The sequence below is a fragment of the Melospiza georgiana genome, chromosome 18 (genome assembly GCF_028018845.1).
Source record: "Melospiza georgiana isolate bMelGeo1 chromosome 18, bMelGeo1.pri, whole genome shotgun sequence".
NCBI lineage: Eukaryota > Metazoa > Chordata > Aves > Passeriformes > Passerellidae > Melospiza > Melospiza georgiana.
In genome coordinates, this window is record NC_080447.1 from 1,455,932 (window position 1) to 1,477,973 (window position 22,042).

At 42.7% G+C, this 22,042-nt stretch overlaps 1 protein-coding gene across 1 annotated transcript in view; it reads right to left on the reverse strand.

The window, feature by feature from the left end:
• Positions 1-22,042, reverse strand: part of TMEM132B (transmembrane protein 132B) — a 215,542-nt gene that overhangs the window by 52,222 nt on the left and 141,278 nt on the right. Inside the window, exon 4 of the mRNA XM_058036938.1 lies at positions 16,025-16,211. Coding sequence (XP_057892921.1) covers positions 16,025-16,211 — 187 coding nt within the window. The remainder of the gene's footprint in view (positions 1-16,024; positions 16,212-22,042) is intronic.

Sequence of the window (22,042 nt, forward strand, 5' to 3'; positions counted from 1 at the left end):
TGGACTGTTCAAATAAAAGGAATATTTGCTATTCACCTCCATTAAGGAAATTTATCTCCCTTAAAATTGCCTCTGTTAACCATTCATTCTTTACTTTCCCTCTAAAAATTGGCAGGTTTTCATGATAATACATTTATTTCTCCTTTTGCACTAGCAATTTCAGGTTGTTGACAGCTGTGAGGTGGGAGGAAGGCCAGGAGTGAGGCCAGGTCCTTTCTGGCCCTCCCTGCACATCCTCCTGCTAAATGGAGAGAGGGGCACAGGAAAAGAGGCTTTCTGCAGAAAACACAGCTGAACAAAACAGGAGGTTCTCTGGCATTTTGACACATCATTTTAGCGGAGAATTGAACAAAAAGGTGGGAAAAGTGCTGCACTTAAAGGCCTCCGTGAACCTGACACAAAACTCCAGCTGCAAAGTGCTTGTACCTGGAAGCACCCCTGAACAATCACACAGAAAAGAGCAAGCTCTCCTCACCTTCCCCTTCTCAGCACTTGGGCTTCTCTCCTTTTTTCCCCCACCTTGGAATACTCAGGCACATCCTCCCCTCCTGGTGATATTTCACCCCTTGGTGCTGACACACACTCAGCACAGATGGGGGGCAATAATTCTTAAAGTTTGTTTTCAAAGTGTTCCTCCAAAAAGGGAGACTCTTACCTAAATCAAATTCAACATGATGACTCAAATATCTCATTTAAACTACTGCATTTTCAATTTTTCCAGGCAACAACGGATAAAGAGGACCTTGAAACAAAAATCATTGTTCATTTGTTACTATGCAAGAATTTTCCAAAAGCCCAAAAACTACTTCCAGAAAACTCCTCTAGCAAAAAGTGACACAAGGTAATCAAACATTTCCCTCTGCATTCTCTTGTGTTATTGCAAGTTTCTTTTCATGCCAATACAAAGTGTTCAACCAAGGTCAAGCTCCTGAAGTCACAACTACATCAAACTCACCTTTCCATTTAAAGGTTTTCATTTTCTGTCCAATGGCACTGGCATTCAGCTCCCTGCCCACCAGTTGCACTCTCAGACGTGGCACTTCAGTGCTGCTTTCCTTCCTCCTGGCTAATGAAGGCAGCTGTGCAGTTTGCTGTTGATTTAGTTTGGGATTTTTCTCCCAGCAGCATTGCAATTAATTCTGGTGCACAGACCCAATGCAATCTGACAAGAGCTGTTATGGAGAACAGGCTGGAATAAAACTGCACCTGCATTTCTCCCTAAGGACAAGGGGTGGAGGAGAGGAGGAGGGCTCCTGGCCAGGTAAATGAGACAGAGCAGGGACAGAGCCAGCCTGGGACAGCTGGCCAGGAGCAGCAGCTCCTCCTCTGCAGCGTCCTTTGCTTTTTCTCCTTTTTGGACAAGAATCCCAAAGCAGAGTTTCAATCTAAAAAGCCTCACTCCAGCACGCACTGCTATCCAGTCCAGAGGGGAATAAACCAATATAATCTGGGAAATTCAAGGCAGAGGAAAGGACTCCATTAAGCATTAGCTGTGTGTAGCTGCTCTAGTCTGTATTTCACCAACTTTTGTCACAGCTCTTCCCACTTGTTCTGCACGGTCTCTTGGGGTAAACAAAACCCTGCCTTTGACTGAAAAAACACTGACATGAAAGGTGCACTGGGATATGATATATAAAGATTTTGCTATTTTTACATGTGCAGTGATATTTAGAAAGGTTGGGAATGATGTTTAGATCTTATTTATTTCTGGTCAAATGGATTGCCAGAGGATTTTTCTGACAGTGGCTGTTTACAATTCCGTGGCAGTGAATAATATGCAGAAAACGTGTGAGGTCCTGGGGTTTCATTCACAAAATGCTGCACAATGAACTCAGCTGAGGTGGGAGCTGTGGCCTTTTTGTGAGAGTGTGATTTTCAGAGCACAGCACCCTGAGAGCACACCTCTGTCCAGGGCAGGGTCTCACCGCAGCTTGTTTGGGCATCACAACAACCACACCTGTTAATTTTATATCATATCCTCACCTCTGCAGCACCACGGGGATGGGGGCAATGTGTGACTCCAGCTGCTCCAAGGGAAGCCCCCATTTATCTCTCCAAGAGTCACTTTAAAGAGAGTTTTTCCCTCAAAGTGTTCTGACAGGCGTTTCACCGATGACTAAAACTTTATACTCAATATTTTGCTCACGTGCCCACAAGGAACAGCACAAACATGATTATACATTGAAAATAAACCCGCAATGATTAATTGAGTAGATTAACCTCCAGAACACTTGGACAGCTGTTTCAACATGCTGTCTTTGCGGGCAATATGCTGAAGCAGCTGTTCTTACACATAAGGTAAAATTGTCCGCTTTGTTTTGCAATGTGAACACTCAAGGCCTGTTCTGTGTCTTGGTGACTTTAACTCACACCTGGAGCATTGCCAGGGCTCTGCATAACTCACATACATTCCTTTTTTTCCCACCTTATTAGCAGCTTCAACAACATCAACTAATTTGCTCAGCAATATGCTCAAAAGCAGAGTCAAGTGGATTTCTGTCACAGACATATTTTATGAAAAATCCTTTTGTCAGGATCCTTTCTCCTGAGAAGCTGGGAAACTTCAGCTTCTCCATGTTTTGCTGCTTTGGAATGTGATTTGGAGAATTGTTTACCCAGCATGGGAATTGTTTTTACTTGATGACCAATCACAGGTCCAGCTGTGTTGGGACTCTGGTCAGTCACAAGATTTTATTATCATTGCTTTCTATTCCTTGCAAGCCTTCTGATTAAATCCTTTCTTCTATTCTTTTAGTAAATTTTTTACATACTAAAACTATATAAATATTATATAGCTTAAATATATCATTTTCTTCTAATATAATATATATCATAAAATAATAAATCAGCCTTCTGAAACATGGAGTCAACATTCTCATCTCTTCCCTCATCCTGGGGACACTATCACAGAGGATTTCTGTCATCTTTACACAGGATCCACACTCACAGGCTGCTCCCTGCAGCAAGAGCCTCCCCGACTGCATGAATGAACGGGATTATTTTTGCATGTGGTTTTACAATAGCACAAGTGTTCCCTGAATGGAAAGCATGTCCTGGTCCATGGAGCTTTCTCTCCTTGTTTCCAAGGCAACTCAATACACAGACACATGCAAACACACATGCGTGCTATTAATGCTCCTTCTGCATGGGGAAATATCTTCATTTATCAATGAAACACTCAACAGCTTCTGGAGGAGTGAGACACTCAGACAAACTTCTCCCAGAGGAACTCACAGCAGGAAAACAATCAAGAAACTCTTCCCTTTGAGTACACTAAAGTGCAAGTTTTGACAAGGTTTTGCATCAAGGTCTCCTACAGCCACATGAACACAAAACCCTGAGCCCACCTTGCCTTGTCCTTGGGCTACAATCAGGCTTTCAGACGAGCTTTTCCAAAGAGGGAAATAACCTGGGAGCTTGGTTGGCACGTTCATGCCCTGGATTCCCTCCCGTGAATAAGGAGCTGACAGAACTGGTGGCGTTTTGTGCTCCAGAGACGTTCTGCAGCCCGGCCAGAGCTGAGCCTGCTCCACGCTTCCAAATAAAACTCATTGCAGAACTAGTGAGGCCTGGGCACATAAATGATTTGTCATGCTCAGCACTCCATGCTAAATCACATTTATAGCCTCTAATTCTCAATTGTAATCCTCTTTGGGATTGGCTTAATTGTTCTGCTTTTAAGAGCTGGGGGTCAGGTACAGGCTCTGAGTGCTGAGTGAAAACTGCACAGCCTGTGCCTGGCTGATCCTGTGCTTATCTGAGCAGGAGATTTCATCACACAGAAGGGAGGCAGCTGCAATGGCAAGAGATGCTTTCAAAGAAAGCATTTGAACCGTTGTTGGTTCATTGTCGTTTCCATCTTTCTGATTTTTCCCCTGGCATGTGAAAGGCCTGGTGATTGATGTCACTGCCTGGGAGGTTGGACCTGTCATTCCCACCCTGCTTTGTGGGGTTTCAGAGCACATCAGGCCTTGAACAACATCAGAGTTGGCTCTTGCCTATCTAAATACCCCATTAATGACAACAGAATAATGACAACCCCATTAATGACAACAGAATCTGCTCTGTCCTTAGTGGTGATGTCCAAAATAAACCCACAGGCACAGTACACCTCAGGGAAATTCTGCAATACCAAATCCCAAGGCAAGGCAAGCTCAGGCAAAGGGTCCTACTCAGATCTCCTTATACCAGCAATGGATTTGAAGGGACATAAATGTGATTTACCTCCAAGCTTAAGAGGCAGCAATTGTGCTGCAATGGGACGCTGCTTATACTGAATTCAGTTTAGGCTGGAGTTGATTTAGAAACAGCTGGCTGTGATTTATGGTGTAGGGAATGCAGCAGAATTCCATTAACATCAGCAGAACACCTTTGCATTTCACTGGGGAACCTGGACCTGTTCTCCATATGTGAACACAGGATGTTCCTCCTCCTTTGCATAAGTATTTGAAGCTGTGCTTTATGCAGCTCTACTCTGGAAAAAGATTTGAGTTTTATGTCAGCTCTTGTTTGTAAATAAATTTTTAAAAAGAGGAAAATCTTCAGTGGAGGCTATGAGAAATCCCTGACTGCCATGGGAACTCCACCATCCTGCACTAAGAAAAGAGTTTATGAACCCAATTCCCTCAATTCATGCACTCCCTAACTTTCCAACATTGCTCCTATTAACTTGCACACCATGTAGCCTTAATGATTTTAGGTTACATTTATACTACATGCTTCTATTTATAAATGGTTTATAAGGGAGACTAATCAATATTTAATAGACATTTTAAGTGTGCAGCAGACACGAGCAGCATGTGTTAGAGAAGGTCAAAGGCACATCAATAGCAGGGTTAGAAACACCTGCGAGCTCTGACTCGCAAATAACCCCCTGGGCCAACAGGATTCTGTAGCAATATTAATAGCAATTATCCAATTAGTAGCAGTTTCATTAATAACCCAGTCTTTGTGAACTAATTTAAACGTAATGCAGTCACACAAGGAAGCAGTTCCTGTGTGAGAGGTGACCTGTTCCACCACAAGCATCAGGGAGAAATCCATGGGTTAGGGTTTAAATGCCACCCTCCTCCCACAAGCCTGAACTAACACTGAAACATTCCAAACACCATTACAGGGTTACTTTGGGATTTGGGCACTTTATCATACACCCTTAGGGTTAAACTCTGCTTTAAGACACAGAAACTCAAATCTCCCAGGAGCCTGGAGCTGCTTGCTGTGCATATCTGTGCGTGCAGGAGGCCACAGCTTTGCTTTTTTATTTACAGAACCATTAATTAAATTACTACAATTAAATACCAAATCAAATTGCATTAAGATAACATTAGGCACACAGGAAGTCAGAATCAGAGCTGGCATTAGGGTTAATGGCAGCTCTACGTGGATGGGTTTTAATGTCTATAAGCCAGATCCCAGAGGATGCAGCTGACACACACAAAACCAACACTTTATGCAAACATCCTTTCACAATGTCCTAGTTTTTGCACCATTTCCAATTGTTTGTGTGGGTTTCCTGCTATTTTCCTCTCCAGGCAAGTCACCTGAAGCGAGATGGGAGAGCTTTGTAAATGACAGCTTCTGATCAGCTCAGAGCCACAAAATTCCCAACTCCCAATTAGTCCACAGGGCACAAGCTGCAGCGACAAATCCACCTGAAATTATGATTCCTCTACTTTTCGTTTAAATATCTTTTCTGATTAACTGAAACAGTAATAGAGATTTCTGGGAAAAAAATAAAAATAGAAGTCAAGGGAATCTAAATCCCAGTTTTCTGCACTGTCACACCCACAGAACGGAGCACCAGCTCCACCCAGCAAATCCCAGCAAGGGTATCTCTTCCTGCATTGCCTGGGAAACACAGGGAAACCCCCAAAATGTTGATTTTTGCCACAGCAATGGAGCGGGAGGACCCACTCTGCAGCAACCTGACCCTGAGTGCAACCCCAGCCCTCCTCAAGAGCCAAAGCTGCTGCTGGAAAATCATCACTGAAATGGAAAATGTTCCTGCAGCAGGCCCCTTGTAGATTCCTGCTGGGTTCTGAACTTAATGGTTTTCTTGAGAGTTTTACAGCAGAATTAAAATAATAATAATTAAAAAAATGATGTTTGCTTAGGCACTGATCAAACTAGCACAGAACTCTGTGTGCCTGTATATTCAGCTGGAAAAAAACAGTGAGGAGATTCAATATTTATGTAATGTTTTATGGAAGTTCAATAGAAAAATCCAATATAATTTCCCAATTAAAATCACCTGCTAGTTGACTTACATCCATTACTATTATCTCAAGTCACTGTATACTAAAACCTATTCACACAATAGTGTTATGTGAACATGCATAGGTTAAAAATTAGTAATTACTGTCTAGACAATTCACTGTTAGCTATAGTTGAGTGAATATAATGAATAATTTATTTGATTAATTTTGCATTCCTTTTCCTCTTTGCGAATTGATCATGACCATGGAAAACTTGAAAATGTACTCATTTATCAGAGTTATTTTCTGTGAATAATTCTTAGCCTGAACATTTTTTCACAAAACAAACTATTCTTATTTGTGGACTGAAATTCACATTATGGGATAGGAACTAGAGACCACTGGGAATGTTCCTTTCTCTTTAGCAGATCATCATGGAAACAGCAGCAATGCTGAAGTGATTTTACAAATACAGAACCCAAACAGCTTGATGCTCATTTTGTTGTGTAAGCTACATAATAAAGAGAACTTATGCAACTGATAAGCAATAGGTAATACTTGAATTTAAATGACAGATGAAGTGGGAAGTCCATGTTTACTCTGAGTTTAAAAGCCCACAAGGAAAGAGGGAACATCAGAAATATCTGAGCTGGGGAGCCCTGGATGAAGGTTTCCATCACAGCCCACAGGGCTGAGGCTGCTCGCACAGAAACTCTGGGCTCCAAAACCAGGCAATGCCACAGGTAAATATTTCTGATTTCTGCGGGCAGAGGTGGATTTGGGCTGGCAACCCAAAGACTCCACACCCATTGCAGCTCCCTGTTCTGACACGGAATTTAACAGCGTGGTTTTCCCTTTGAAATTTGCTCTTCATTAGGTGAGCTTCAAAATGGAGCTGAAACAATGAGGGGCTTTGAGTCTGCACAGATCAAATGCATTCTGCCATGCACACACTGGGATAAATGACACACTAATGAGACACCGAGATCAAATGCTCTGTTTGCACTTCAGGCCCCAGCAATGAGGAGCGCATCAAGGCTGTTAACCCATTCCTGGCCCTGCAGGGCTCAAATGGCCCCACATTTTCTGTCTATCACACTCAGTTCTCATGGCTCCTCTTTTGCAGGGCCAAGCCAACACCATAAGAATGCTCCTGACCACAAGGAAACAACAAGGGGAGGAAGGGGGATGAATGAAGCTTGATTTTGGGGTTAGAATGTCTACCTTTTCCTTTCACTCTTTACAACAACCTTACAGGGACACAGCACAGGCAGCAACAGCAAACACTGGCTGTGAGCAGAGTGTCAGGGCAAGGAATTGAGGAGGGCAGGAATTGAGAGAAGGAGTTAGGAGAGCAGGAATTAAGGAGGGCAGGAATTAGGAGAACAGGAATTGAGGAGGGCAGGAATTAGGAGAGCAGGAATTGAGGAGGGCAGGAATTAGGAGAACAGGAATTGAGGAGGGCAGGAATTAAGGAGCAGGGGCAGGAATTGAGGAGTGAAAGAATTGAGGTGAGAAAGAGTCGAGGATAATAGGAATTGAAGAGGGCGGGTTTGGGTTCTCTCCCAAGCACAGCAGCCTGACCAACCCTGCTCTCATGGCACTGAGGTTTGGGCAGTGACATGCCCAGCTGGAATGCTCAGAGTTGTTGCCATCCCAATGCATTTACCAGCCCAAAGCCCAAGGTCCCAGAGATGATGCAAAACTCTGTCAGCTCCTCCCTGTCCTTGTTCCCACATTCCTGTGATGCCAACATCTCACCCCCTGACACTCTCTGGGCCTGTTCCTTCCCCTCCATTTATGACAAATAAATAAATGTATTTATTCCCTGTGAACCCCTGGAATCTGCAGTGCCTGCTCTCCCTGCCCTCCCCAGAGTGCTCTCCTCTGCCTCTGATGGATTTTGGAAGAGCTCACCAAAAATTGCCAACCCCACAAAATGCACCTCCAGCCCCACAGGAGGCAGGGCTGGGACTGCTGATTCCCAAACTTCAGCACTGAGCAATGCAGAATATCCCAAAGCTCTGGGCTGGAGTTTCCTGATCATATTAATAAAGCTGCAGTTTAGCACTTCCAGTAAAGCTGAGGCTCCTTTGCAAGAAATCTCTTCACACACAATAGCTGTTCATAGGCCAAAGCTCTTGGATTGCTGCTCTGCTCCATCTTTATGCTGCTATTGAAATATAATTTAAAAAATAGAAATTACATGAAAAATAATTCCTGAGCCTAACTGTACTGGGACCATGTAAATCAGAAAACTACACTGGGGTCAGTGACAACTTTGCACAGGAGCTGTGCAGAACACAAATGACTGTTTAGAAAGGAAAGCTTTCACTACAGCCTGTACAGAAGAAATATTGTATTATATATACATATATACACAATACACAAAGTTAATTTATGCAGAAAGGACTCATCTTGCTGTACAACTAATAAATGCAGGCTACTAAATATTCCTAATAATGCTTCCTGCCCAGCTAGCAGAACAGCTCAAAAACAAACATCATTTTGTTCATGTGTGTCCATTATATTCACGTGCTGATTTAATTAACAGTAATTTCAGTATCTCCAAGATTTCTTCTCTGTTTTACAAATGATGCCCTTTTGCTGAGGGCTTGGGTTCAAATTACTGCCCAATCAGCTGTGAATCAAGCCTAGAATGCTAATTGGCAATGAAACCCGAGTGAGCACGCTGGAAAAACTTATAGATGAGCCAGATCATTGGGGAATTGTTAAGGAACATGAAGAGTTTTTTAAGGCAGACAAAGGGGAAGCTTTGCAGCAGAGTGGAGGGTCCTGGTGGTGCTGGGAGCCCCTGAGGCAGGCTCAGCTCATGCTCGGCTCATCCCTCTGACCATCACCCCCTCAGGAGGGGCCCTGTGCCCTCACTCTGCCCTGCAGGAGCTCCCACCACCCCTGATCCTCTCCAGGAACCCCTGAGCCTGAGCTCCCATCAGAAAATCTGTCATTAAAGGAAACCAATCTAATGGACCAGAGGTGTCCCAGCTCAGCAGAAGCCACCTCTGAGCATTTTCTCTGCACATTTCTTATTGGAAACTCTTACTTCTAACAAGAATTCAGTGCCTGAGCACCCTGGAGAGGAATTTCTAAGAACATTAAGTGTCCACATGGATCAGAGAGCCCTGAGCTCATTCTGGTGCAGGATTGGCTGCTGTCCTCCTACCCTTGCTGTATGGGCAGCACATCACCTCTTCCACACCCAGCTTTGGTTAGAAACCCCAAAAGCTGCCCAAAGCTGCTCCAGATCCCCATCAATCGATCCCAAACCAGGGATTCTTTCCAAAACAGGCCTGTGAGGGGCAGAGCTGAGGGAGCACAGTCTCATCCCCAGGAAGGAGAGGAGCAGAGCAGGGTCTGTGCCAGGGGATCCATCCCTGGAGCAGCCACAGCTCCGGGTGGAAGCAGGGACAGCAAAATGTGCTGGGAGCAGGAGGAGGAGGAGAAAATCCCATTCTGGGCAGGTTCCTTTGCATGCAGAGTACACCACAAAGGCACTGTTACACAGGAACTGCAAAGCCAAAGGTGATTGCAAGTAAGAAATATGCATTAAGTGCAAGGGATAAACACATAGGGGACAATTTTGCACATAAATGCATTTAACCAACTTCTGAGAGATACATAAATCATCTGGGTTTGCTAGAAATTACTGATCCTGCTCTGGCTTTTTTATACTTGAGAATGAAGTGGGTTTGGTTTTTACACCCAACCCCAGAGCAAGCAAAGGAAAATCCCTTTTGTCTGTCCATAGGTGATCATAAATCAGCTCCAAACCTGCATTTTACAGCCAGGCCAGGCTTAGGAGACCCCAGCCACGCTTTGGGAATGGTTTGTGGGACCAGCACAGGGTTCCATGGCACAGACAATCCATCCCTGTGTGGGGAATGCTCTGAGGACAAACATGGGACAGGAGCCAGCCTGCCATGCTGCATTCCCTGCACTGACCCAGCTGACAATATTGGGCAAATCTCTGTGATCTGGGGAGATCCAGAGTGATTTCCAAGAGGTGGATTGGTGGGAAACGCTGCCTGGGTCCCAAAGGATCTGGAGCATTTGGCATCAGCCCTCTCTGCATGTTCGTTAATATTTTGGACTCTGATTGTAAGGAGTATCAGCAAGTGTATCAAATTCCATGAAAGCAAATTGTTGGTTCTCAGTGGAATAACATGGTGCTTTACTCAACACGAGGATGAAAACCTCACATAATCTCCAGCTATTGTCATTCAATGTTTATCACCCAACACAGCAGAATACAGTTCTTATCTTTGATGGATGTGGCACACAATAGCTGTTTTCTTGAGTGCATCATAAATATTAATAGTATTCACAGAGCTTCTTAAAATTTGTCATGTCACATTGCTTTCATGGAAACACTCAAAATGCCATTATTTTTGTCCCACCAATAGGAAATTTTCCTTTAGTTTCTTTCTTTTTCGCTCTCAGAATTAAATGGTAGAGGATGTTTAACTGAGCAGAGGAAAAAAGGGATAATGGTTCACATTGAGCCATTCCAAAACCTACTTCAGATGCCCAGAATTAGACTGAAAGAGGAAAAAAAATTATGATATCCTTTGGAAAACACAGTCCAGTTAAAAATGAAACACTTGATGAAATTGAAGAGATTTGTCTGGAATTTCATTTTTGGAAGAATTCTAACTCACTGAGGAAGAATGCTGACATGACCAAAATGTTCCTATCTGCCATATTCAGAATGGGACATTTTCAGTTCAGAAAAAAAAAAAAAAAAAATAAAAGGTGTTTTTTTTTTTCTCCCAGAAGAGAATATTTGTACATTATTGTGTCTGTGCTGGGCTGCACCCAGAGCAGTGTGGGCAGCAGGTCCAGGGGGATAATTCTGGCCTTGCCCAGTCCCAGCCCATGAGGACATTCCTCACATCTGCTCCCACAAATCCCCTCTCAGTGTTTCAAAGCCTTGCCCTGATCAAACTCAATAAACCTTCACTGTTTTGGTTGATGTGTTCCAAGAAATCTTTTTGAATTTTCATCTTTCTCCATAAAATTCACCCTGTGGTTTTAGGAGCAGCCTGACAAAACAAAACCATTTAATTCTCTATGACAATTAATTTGGAGATGGCAATAATTGCACAAGATCTTATCTCTGCTGCAGAGACATAAAACACTTGCTATGGGCATGGGAAATAAAGTAATACAAAAGAAGAATCTCTTTTTTCCTATTCTGTACTCTCTCCACAGTAGTTAATTTGCTCGGAGTATAAAATCAATCCTTCCAATGTGGGACTTGAGGAAAGCTCAAGGCTTCAATCCTGCTGCCATTAATCAGTGTTAAAATTCACACTGAAATCCGTGATCTGGGAGCCACAGATTCCAGTTTGATTTTAAAACAATGTTGATAATCCCTGATATTTCTGGGATGAAGATCCACTCTGGACTGAATTTATATTTAATTTTTTTAATAAATCAGTGAATGTTGGGAAGGACAAAATCCCATTCTGGGCAGGTTCCTTTGCATGCAGAGTACACCACAAAGGCACTGTTACAAAGGAACTGCAAAGCCAAAGGTCAAAGTGATTTCAAGTAAGAAATATGCATTAAGTGCAAGGGATAAACACATAGGGGACATTATTGCACATAAATGCATTTAACCAACTTCTGAGAGATACATAAATCATCTGGGTTTGCTAGAAATGACTGATCCTGCCCTGGCTTTTTTATACTTCAGAATGAAATGGGTTTGGTTTTTATACCCAACCCCAGAGCAGGCAAAGGAAAAGCTGCTCAAGAGTGACATTTTCTGGTTTAGTTTGAGGTGCTGCTTTCTAAGCCTGGGTCACCTTCCACCTTGGACTGAGTGTGCTCCTTTAACCGCTGTCTGAATAGAAATTCCATTAGCAAACCCTGATTTTTGTAGGAAAAATAAATTCTTAAGTAAAAAATAATATATAATAAATAAAATTTTAAATTATTTAAAATAAATATATTTAAGCTATTTTAAAACATTTAAAATAAAAAATAAAATAAATAATAAAGGTTTTTTTCTCAAACAAATCAGCCAAGTGTTGCCTTCAGCAATCCAATTTCAGCCTGAGTCACAGAAATGGGCACTTTAAGGACAATTTTCCTGGGTGCTCCTGTCTGGCAGCAACCAGAAATGCAATTCTCCAGGCTCCCATTGAAAGGAACCTCAGCAGAGCAGGCACAGCCACGTGTGTAAGGGACTCAACCTCAGGAAACAATTTATTTCACCAACAGCTCCCATTTTGGGGAGAAAACAAACTTCCTGAAAACATTGTTCAGACACTTGTAAAAAACCAGAAATGTCTGGGGCTGAGGGGCACAGAGCCCTGGGGAAATATTGATTGCTGCATTTGTAAAATGCTTTGGAGCAATGCCAGCCTGGGACTCAGCTCCGTTCCTGCACAGACAGGATTTCAGCATGGGCCTCTGAGAGAGCAGGGCTGCCAGCCACAGACCAAGCCATCCTTTCCCCAGATAAGGACACAATGCCAGGTATTTTTCTATTCATAAATCCTTTGTTCCTCAAGCCCTCAACCCCACTGGAGCCTGCTTACATAAACCAGTTAAGATACATCTCTTCAATGTCTAATTCTTTACTTTAACTAAGTCCTGGTTGCCTAGAAACTCTCTAAAAGACCTGGATTTTAATTTTTTTTTTTCTCTTTTTCTTTATGTTTTTGCCAACTGTTAGTTAGGTAACAGGTTAACCAAATCCCAGGTGTTGGTGACAGACTGAAGGCTGGGGCAGTGTTTGTTTCTGCATCCCAGGAGTGCCAGACTCCACTGACGACCTTGCTACCACCAGCTTTCCACAGCTATGGCACTTGCAGATGATGTCTGCTTAGATCAAGAGCAATAACTGAGAATTACAGGATTATATCATCGCTGGACAGAGCAGATTTATCTGTGCTATCAGTTTCTGTAATTAGCAGGACATGCACTTCCACTTTGCGGGATTATTATATCACATTTTTATATTAAGATAAATCAAGCTGTCTAGTTTAGATCCAAGTTTAGAATGTTCTGCTGGACCTTCTGGATGCTAAAACACACCTTCTGCTGCATCAGACACCAACCAGACTCACAGCTCCCAGCCTATATCAGTGCCATAAACATTATAAAATAATCACCTGCTGTGTTTGCAGTCAGCAATGGGAATTAACAGCAGAAGACAGAATAACAGATTTTCCCCTGATATTCAGCAGCATAACAGAGGCACCAAAAAGAGCTCTGCTGTGCTTTCCTCACCCTGACCTGTTCTTCTGCTGTGTTTGAGGGGAATGGATCACCTTTACTGGGGGGGTGTGAGTTCCATTTGGGCACCAGGTGTTGGGAGAATCAATTCAATGAATTCCCAGAATGACCAGAATTCACAGAACTCACACAATCACTGGGTTGGAAGAGCCCTTCAAGACTGAGCCCAACCCAGCCCCAACCCCTCAGCCAACCCCTGGCCCCCAGTGCCACATCCAGGCTTTGTTAAACACACCCAGGGATGGTGACTCCAATGTGAACTTTATCACATTCCAGAACTTTCTCACCCTTTCTGTAAAAAACTTCTTCCTAATACCCAGCCTGTATTTCCCTTGGTGCATCCCTGCTTTTTTAGCTGAATTAAAGCCTAAACAAAACAAGAGTTTAGGTGACAAAACAGCATTTACAGTCTTCAAAGCCACTCATCCCGGCTGTCACTTGTTCTTAAAGGTATAAATTCTTCCTCTTTTCTAACCAAAATAGTTTTTAGAGATAATAAGCAAGAGTTCTGTAAGAGTAAGTGCTTTAAAAGTACCTTTAAGAATATAAAAAGGGACTTAGAAGTCATTCAGAAACAGGTAAAACTAAATGAGAGTGACTTCATTTCCATTTCATTTTCTATTCTCATCAAGCTTAGTTTATTCAGGTCTGATTAATTAATGTCTACAAAGAGTTCCAAAAATATAAAACACTACATAAATACCAAATAATAACAGAGTACTGAAGGAAAAGCCAATTTGTTAATTTGCACAGTTTTAGGAATTAGCATTTATTTATTTATTTCCCCTGTGCAAGCAGGCCCATCCCATCCCTTCCAGCTTTTTTAGCAGAAAATGCTTTGGCAGGTATGGGATGAAGGGCAAATGTTCATGAGGAACCAAGTAAAAAAGGGTGGGTGCTTCTGAGGAAATGCTGTAGCATCCTCACTTTGGCTGTTGCTCTGGTTTTACACCCAATTTCCCCATGAAATCCTTGTTCATGTGCAAAGCTCTGATATTAAAAAGTCCATCAGGCCAAACACAGCTCAGAGCTCCTCCTGGAAAAGGTGACTCTGATTTTACCAGGAGATATTTGCATTTTGAAAATAAAACATCAGCTTCAAGCTTCCTGCTCTCATACACCTCAACCTGCTGGACACCTCCACCTTCAGGAGGCATTTTATCCTTTCTGTGCAACTCAAACCAGGCCTTTTATTAAATCTTTTATTAAATCGGTACTTTGCAGCTCACTGGACTGTTTGGCTCTTTTGGGGGAAAGCAGAGCAGCGAACAGCCCAGTTGTTTGGTTTAGCAATGAAGCTTCCCACACGTGCAAAGCTAATTTATTTCAGTGAAAACGTCCCCACTAATGACAGCAGCCACCTCAGAGCTCAGCCTGGCAGTGCCATCCACGCAGAGAGGACACAGCAGCCGTTTCCATGCACCAGCCCAATAACCCACAAACGGCAAAGGATTTTCACAAAAGGCCCAAATGGTTTCCAAGGAGCCATTACGGCGCATCAGGTAAATAAAATATTATTGAAATGGATTTTTTGCATTTAAATCGCTTGCAGCAGGTGCATAGGAAGGAGCTCATAATAAAAAGGCTCCCATTCCTGGAATACTAACGAGGATCAGCGGAAACATTCAGCAAAAGGCAGCAGGGGCAGGTTCTTGCCATGGCAAAAGGAACAACTCCCATAAAAACATTCAGAAAAGGGAGCAGGGGAAGGTTCTTGCCATGGCAAAAGGAACAATTTCCATGAAAACATTCAGAAAAGGGAGCAGGGGCAGGTTCTTGCCATGGCAAAAGGAACTATTCCCATAAAAATAGAGGGCAGGGGGAGTTTCTTACCATGGCAATGGGAATGATTCCCATAAAAACATTCAGCAAAAAGGAGAAGCAGCAAGTTCTTAGTATGGCAAGAGGAACAATTTCCATAAAAATAGGGATCAGCAGCAGGTCCTTACCATGGCAAAAGGAACAATTCCCACAAAAACATTCAGCAAAAGGGATCAGCAGCAGCTTCTTATCATGGCAAGGGGAACAATTCCCACAAAAACACTCAGCAAATGGATCTGGAGCAGGTCCCTACCATGGCAAGAGGAACAATTCCCATAAGAACGTTTAGAAAAGGGATCAGAGGCAGGTTCTTACCGTGGCAAGAGGAACAATTCCCATAACAACACTCAGAAAATGGATCAAGAACAGGTCCTTACCATGACAAGGGGCATGATTCCCATAAAAATAGGGAGCAGGGGCAGGTCCTTACCATGGCAAGGGGAATGATTCCCACAAAAACACTCAAAAGGGACCAGCAGCAGGTCCTTACCATGGCAAGAAGAACAATTCCCATAACAGCACTCAGAAAATGGATCAGGAGCAGGTCCTTACCATGGCAAGGGGAACAATTGCCATAACAACACTCAGAAAAGGGACCAAGAACACATCCTTAACACGGCAAGGAGAAACAATTCCCACAAAAGCACTCAGAAAAGGGATCAGCAGCAGGTCCTTAGCATGGCAAGGGAAACAATTCCCACAAGAACACTCAAAAAAGAGACCAAGGAACGGGTCCTTACCATGGCAAGGGGCACGATGCCCACGAACATGGTGCGGCTGACGAAGATCTCGGACACCACGAGCTCGCTGACCGAGTCGTCCCGCGGGTATTCCACCTGCCAGGTGATCTGCTGGGCCCCTGCCAGGCTGCTGCCGTTGTCCACCTCAAAATCCATCTGCAGGATCTCGTAGGAGGTCATGTTTGCTCTGCAAAACAAGGCAGATTCCCCACATCGTCACTGGGGTGTTGATAGCAAAGCGGATTTGCATTTCTCTTTCCTACTCGCCATTAAATTCACATTAAGTTCAGCATCTCAGACTTGAGACACTGACAGAAACCTAGATAAAACTGCACATGGACATTTGCAGAACTTTCTAAATAAGGTGAAACTTCATCTTTTAGTTTCCTGAAATTTTTCCCATTAAACTCAGGCATTCATTCTCCATAATCACAATGAACTTGCAGAATAAGCCACAAACCCTTGGAAAGGCAGTGCACAGAAGTTGCTAAATTATTTAATACAACATTATTATAATTTTGATGCTGCAAAACAACAGAATACTTGGCCATTCCTCATGTTCTACCAGAAATGAGCTCTTGTGGAGGGAAAAAAAGCCTTTCAAACCCAAACTGGTCTTTATCTCAGTGAAAAAATGGATTTGCAGAAATTATACATGACAATAAATGAGGGGTAGATTATCCCTATTTTGAATTCATGACAACATTCTCCTCGTCAGTGGTGCAGACTGGTAATTATATGGCAATCATATATTTCTCATCTGGAAATAAAAGTTTAAAAGTAAAGAAATGGATGTAAATGCACAGCAGTCAGAAATGGATTTAAGAATTACTTCTGCTTCTTTTCTCAACAGCAACTCTTATCACTTTCCTCAGGTCCAAAGCTATGTAAATATTAATAATTAATCCTCAGGTTAGAAAAACAGAGCTTGTTTTTGTGTTACAGAGAAGCAAACAGACACCAAGCTTTAACCAGCAGCACTCAGAACATCCTCAGCAGGGATCTGCTTAGAAAACAACCTTTGCTCATCCAAACTCCCCACAAACTGAGTTGTTTCACAAATCATGCAAAGTTTACACACAAATATTTACAAAGAATGCAAGTTCCAGACTCAGACAGTGAGGGGACCTGGTGGAGGTGACAGCCATGGAGAGGATGGAAAGGCTCTGACTGCAGAGCCAGCTGCTGCTTCTGCTGCAGAAACGCCCGATCTTACCAACACTGCTCAAGTTTTGGGGTAAAATCTGAATTTTCTGCGTGCCAGGCCAGTGGCACATTCATTGTCTGTGTGTCCCTCCCCAAAGCAGCCATTCCAGGAGCTGTGCTCACAGTTTCAGCTGCTGCTGCAGAGAACAGAGACTCCAAACATCCTTTTCCTCTCCCCAAATGCACAGTGGCAGAATCTGGGTTTGCCATATGTTTCTGAAGGAGAATTGTAAAGGGGGAAAAAATTCTGAGCTGGAATTATTGATTTTCATGTTTTCTTTCTGACAACAAACAACCTAAACATATGCTTCAATGCCTGGAGGATAAATATTTTCCATGCTGACAGAAGATAATATTCACCTCCAGGCACAACTAGAAGCTATAAAGGCATCTTTTGTGTGGCCAAGCAGACAACCAGCAAAAACCTTTTAAGATAAATTTTATTACATAATAATAGGGATGTAATTAAACTATTTCTGCTAAAAACATAAACTGAACTTCATTGTTTTCTGTGTATCACCCCCAGCAGTTTGTTTTATCTAAACTGCATACAATTAATATACTCACAACACAGAACTGAAATTCAGATATGAGCTTTCCACTAACTATGGATTTAGATATTGGGCCTGTCAAGGTTTGTTTAGGTCTGCAATTTCACTTCAGCCTGTTCAGGCCAATAGTTGCCACTCTCAAAACCACCCAGGAGTGGTTCAAATTGAGAACAAAACCACCAGTGGAGGATTTGGGTACATATAGACTAATTAAATAATAGGTTAGTCTGCAGTGACAAATCCAATCCATGGGTCCCACTGACTGGCATTTGAGTTCAGCCCACAACACCTTCAATTATTCCTTTCCTGGTTTTCCTTTCACATATCCAGAAACCACAACAGTGGGCTTGGATCTTATACATAAACCTTCCTCAGATGCAGCTGCATTAGCAGGTGAATTCAAACAAAGCTGCATTAGCAAGTGAATTAAAACAAAACTACATTAACAGGTAAATTAAAACAAAACTGCGTGAACAGGCGAATTAAAACAAAACTACATTAGCAGGTGAATTCAAACAAAGCTGCATTAACAGGTAAATTTATAAAAACTACATAAACAGGTGAATTCTAACAAAGCTGCATTAACAGGTGTATTCAAACAAAGCCACATTAACAGGCAAATCAAAATAAAGATATTAGCAGGTGAATTCAAACAAAACCACATTAACAGGTGAAATCAAACAAAACCATCCTCCCTCCTAGGTCTCAGTCCTGGTTCCAAAGAGAATCCTTAGCACCACTTGGAAAAACAACTCCAAACGTTTGTCAGAGGTTTTCTGCTTTGTTTCAGTAGCCAATTAAGCAGCACGACACATGAATATTGATTAAAGAAGGTTCCACTTCCCTCTTGGGCTTCTGCTGCAGGAGATGGCCTTGAACCATCTCTCACCTGCAGAGCCTCCCCTGTGTGCAGCTTTGGCAAACCAGGATTCAGCTTTCTGCTCTCATGTTCCCCAGCAGGTGAATGAATTGTCTCTGAAATTATGGTTTTTGTCCCCTTTAGAGCTGGAGCCTTGGAGCAATGCCAGGGCTGTGGTATCTGGGACACCGAGCACCCCACGGATGAATTCACACTCTTTGTTCTGAGCCTCTTCCCAGGTTACAGCTGGTACAAACTCATGATAAAACCTGAAAAGTGAATTTCTCTCATGTTCAGACTAGTGCTCACCTACTGGCTGCTTCATCTCTTATCCTACAGAGGTTTCCTGCTGGAAAGGCTGGTATTACATTCATAATTCCTGCAATTTATTAACCATCCTCTGCAATACCGTGTGGGAGACCACTGCCTTTTTCTGCTGAAATTGATGGGGGTTGCTAAAGTAAAACCAGAGATAAATTAAACCATAATCAAGACCTCAAATGTCAGCATTTACTTATGTCAGCTCCATTAGCTGATAAATTCCCATCCCAACACCTGCATTTCAATTTCCCTCCTGGCTGTGCAGCATAACCACTGAAGGGTTTTTTAAAAGCAGGGGTTCCACCCTGGGCAAACCTTCAATTTTTGGTCTGGTTTGGAACTGGGGGCAGAAGTTTGCTCTTGGTGGCCACTGTCCATCTGCCTGGTGGAGACAAAATGCCACCAGAGGGAAAATGCACCAGCAGAGAAGACAAGGACTGTAACTCATGCTGTTATCAGCCATTAAATCCTGTTAAACCAAACTTTATCCTATCAAGATTTCTCAGCTTTTCCTGGAGACTTATTTCATTTTTCTCTTAAATAAGTTTGCACTCTTGGGGAGAGTCTGATGGAATCCAAGGACTATAAATCACTTTTCCCTTCCAAATCTTTTCTCTCTTTTTAGTTAAACATTTCAATTGTCCAGTGAAGTTTGCTCCCAGTTTAGGATTTTGCCAAACTCTAGTTTAGAGAAGCAATAAAAAATAAAAAGTCAAAATTACTTTTATAAAAAAAGATTATTTCCTGCAAGCACAAGGAAAAGACCTTATAATTTTAGGCAGCTGGCATGCTTGCTAATAAGTCCATTTCTATGGAAATGAGTTCATAACTATTAATTTTGCCTGCTCCTGATCTATTCTTGATGAGCCTTTCAAATTTAGAAAAGCGCTTCATGATTCTCTCAATTTGGTAATTACTAACTCCCTTTGATGAATCCAGCCCAGTGTTTCAGACATGAGACATTCATTACACATTTTTCTCTCTGGTGAGAGGAGAAAAAAAGAACCCCATGGGTCTTTTTGGATTTATTTCCTCTCACAAACTCCTGTAAGTAGGTCCTCATCTTCAAATGGCGATTTATAATCCTATTTGAGTACTTCCACAATCCTGCCTCTGCTGGGGGCTGGAAAAATGCCCAAATCCTCGGGATTTGTGCCCAATCTGCTGTTGTCTGCCCTCATACCTGTCTGGTGCATTTACAGCCCAGCCAAGCTTCGTCACACCAGTCCCCATCCCAGACCCAGGTGGGAGCTGGGTTGGGATCCCAGTCTGCACCTGGAGCACAGAGTGGAAAATCCATCCCACAGAAAGCCAACTTCAGCTCCAACCAGCTCCAGAATAAAGGAGTTATCCCAATAAAGGAGTTATTTATCCCAATAAAGGAGTTATTTATCCCAACAAAGGACAGGAAAGTGCTGCTCAGTCCCAGAGCTTTCCCCATAGATACATCCACAAAAAGGAACTGCAGTTTATTTTTATAAAATATCAGATCACTGTGAGGGTCCAGCACAGCTCTTTAATCAGCACCACAAAATCACCTGGCACTGAAATAACCATGAATTCAATTTGTCTGAGCCCAACAAGAATTATTGAGTTAATGTAATGACACTCTGACTGATATTAATGCGGCAGCAACAGCACAACTGGTTTGTATTTACCTTAAATAAACAAAATTATTCACTACTAGGAAAGATTAGCATTGCTAGCCAAGCTTGAGGGGCTGCCCTGTGTGTATGGGCAGGGAATGAGAGGCAGGGGGGCATTTCTGGGCACTCTGCAGTGCCACACCAAGGCTCTGCTGGCTCCCACTCATGGGTCAGCAACAACTGAGCTGATAAAAGTCATAGCCTTCTGTTGCTGCACTTGGCTATTACAGGAAATCACAAGTTCCATTCACTCATAAAATAATGCTTTCAGTAAATGGCAATTTGTTTATGAGAGGCACAGCAGTGTAAACAACACCCTCAAAAATGGAGCAGACGTGAGGTATTGGGAAAATTGGAAAATAATAAATGTGAGGTTATCATGTTGCTTGAGAGTCTTTTCTAGGTTGATAATGGCCAATTCTTACTCTGACAAACTGTAACCAAATCCAATAAGAATTCAGTGACCTCACATTACCAAGGTACATTAGTTTATCAAATACTTGAGTGGAAAAGGTCTCGCTCCTCTATGTCAAGAGGATTAATTCTGTAAGGGTGTTTTACTGAAGAGCCAACACAAGAGGAGCCTTTTGGAGGTGCTCAAGACCCTCATTGAAGCCAAGTGAAGGGAGCTCTCAGGGAACACCTCCAGACTGAGAGTCCTGACCCTCTGCCCCCGAGGAAATGCAGACCTGAGCAGTTTGAGATGAGGAAAGGAAGGCAAGGGCAGCATGCAGCCTGTGAATGATGAAGATTTGCACATTACAGCATTCTGCCCAGGGCACCCCCAAAACCTGGGTGAGCCCCCCCAGGCACAGCACCCCAAACCCTGGGATGGCACACAGCCCTGATTGATAAAGGATGCCAAAGCCTAAACCTTCCCTCCCAGCATGAATAGCTCTGGAGAGGCTGGAAGGACACAGAGCTGCTGTCTAACACAGAACTTGCTTTGCTGTCCACGTTTTCCCAAACATTTTTGGGTGCCTGATCTCGGTTGTCTTTCACTGCCATAAAAATTCATGCTCTCCACAGAGGTACAGGCAGAGAAAATGGCTACAGAGGATAAACCCCAGCTGCTAAATCCATTAAGAGTGTATGGATTGACACAGCATGTTTTAATAATCCAGTAAAAGCCACAAAAACAACAAGAAAATATTTTTGTTCAAAACACACCACCAAGACCAGGTATTATGATGTTATTTTGCTTAGCCAACATCTTCCCACAACTGAAAACAATAAATCTAGATAATGAGCAAACCTTTTAAGCTCTTCAGCTTCTCCACTGCCAATTCACAACTGTGCTGCTCACTAACAATGTGCAATAACTTCCACTTTATTTGATTTTATCAACATCATCATGACAACCCTGGAGACAACTGAGACAATTGCTTCAATTATTTTTATTCGCTTGCACCCTTGTGACAGTGCACAGAAATGC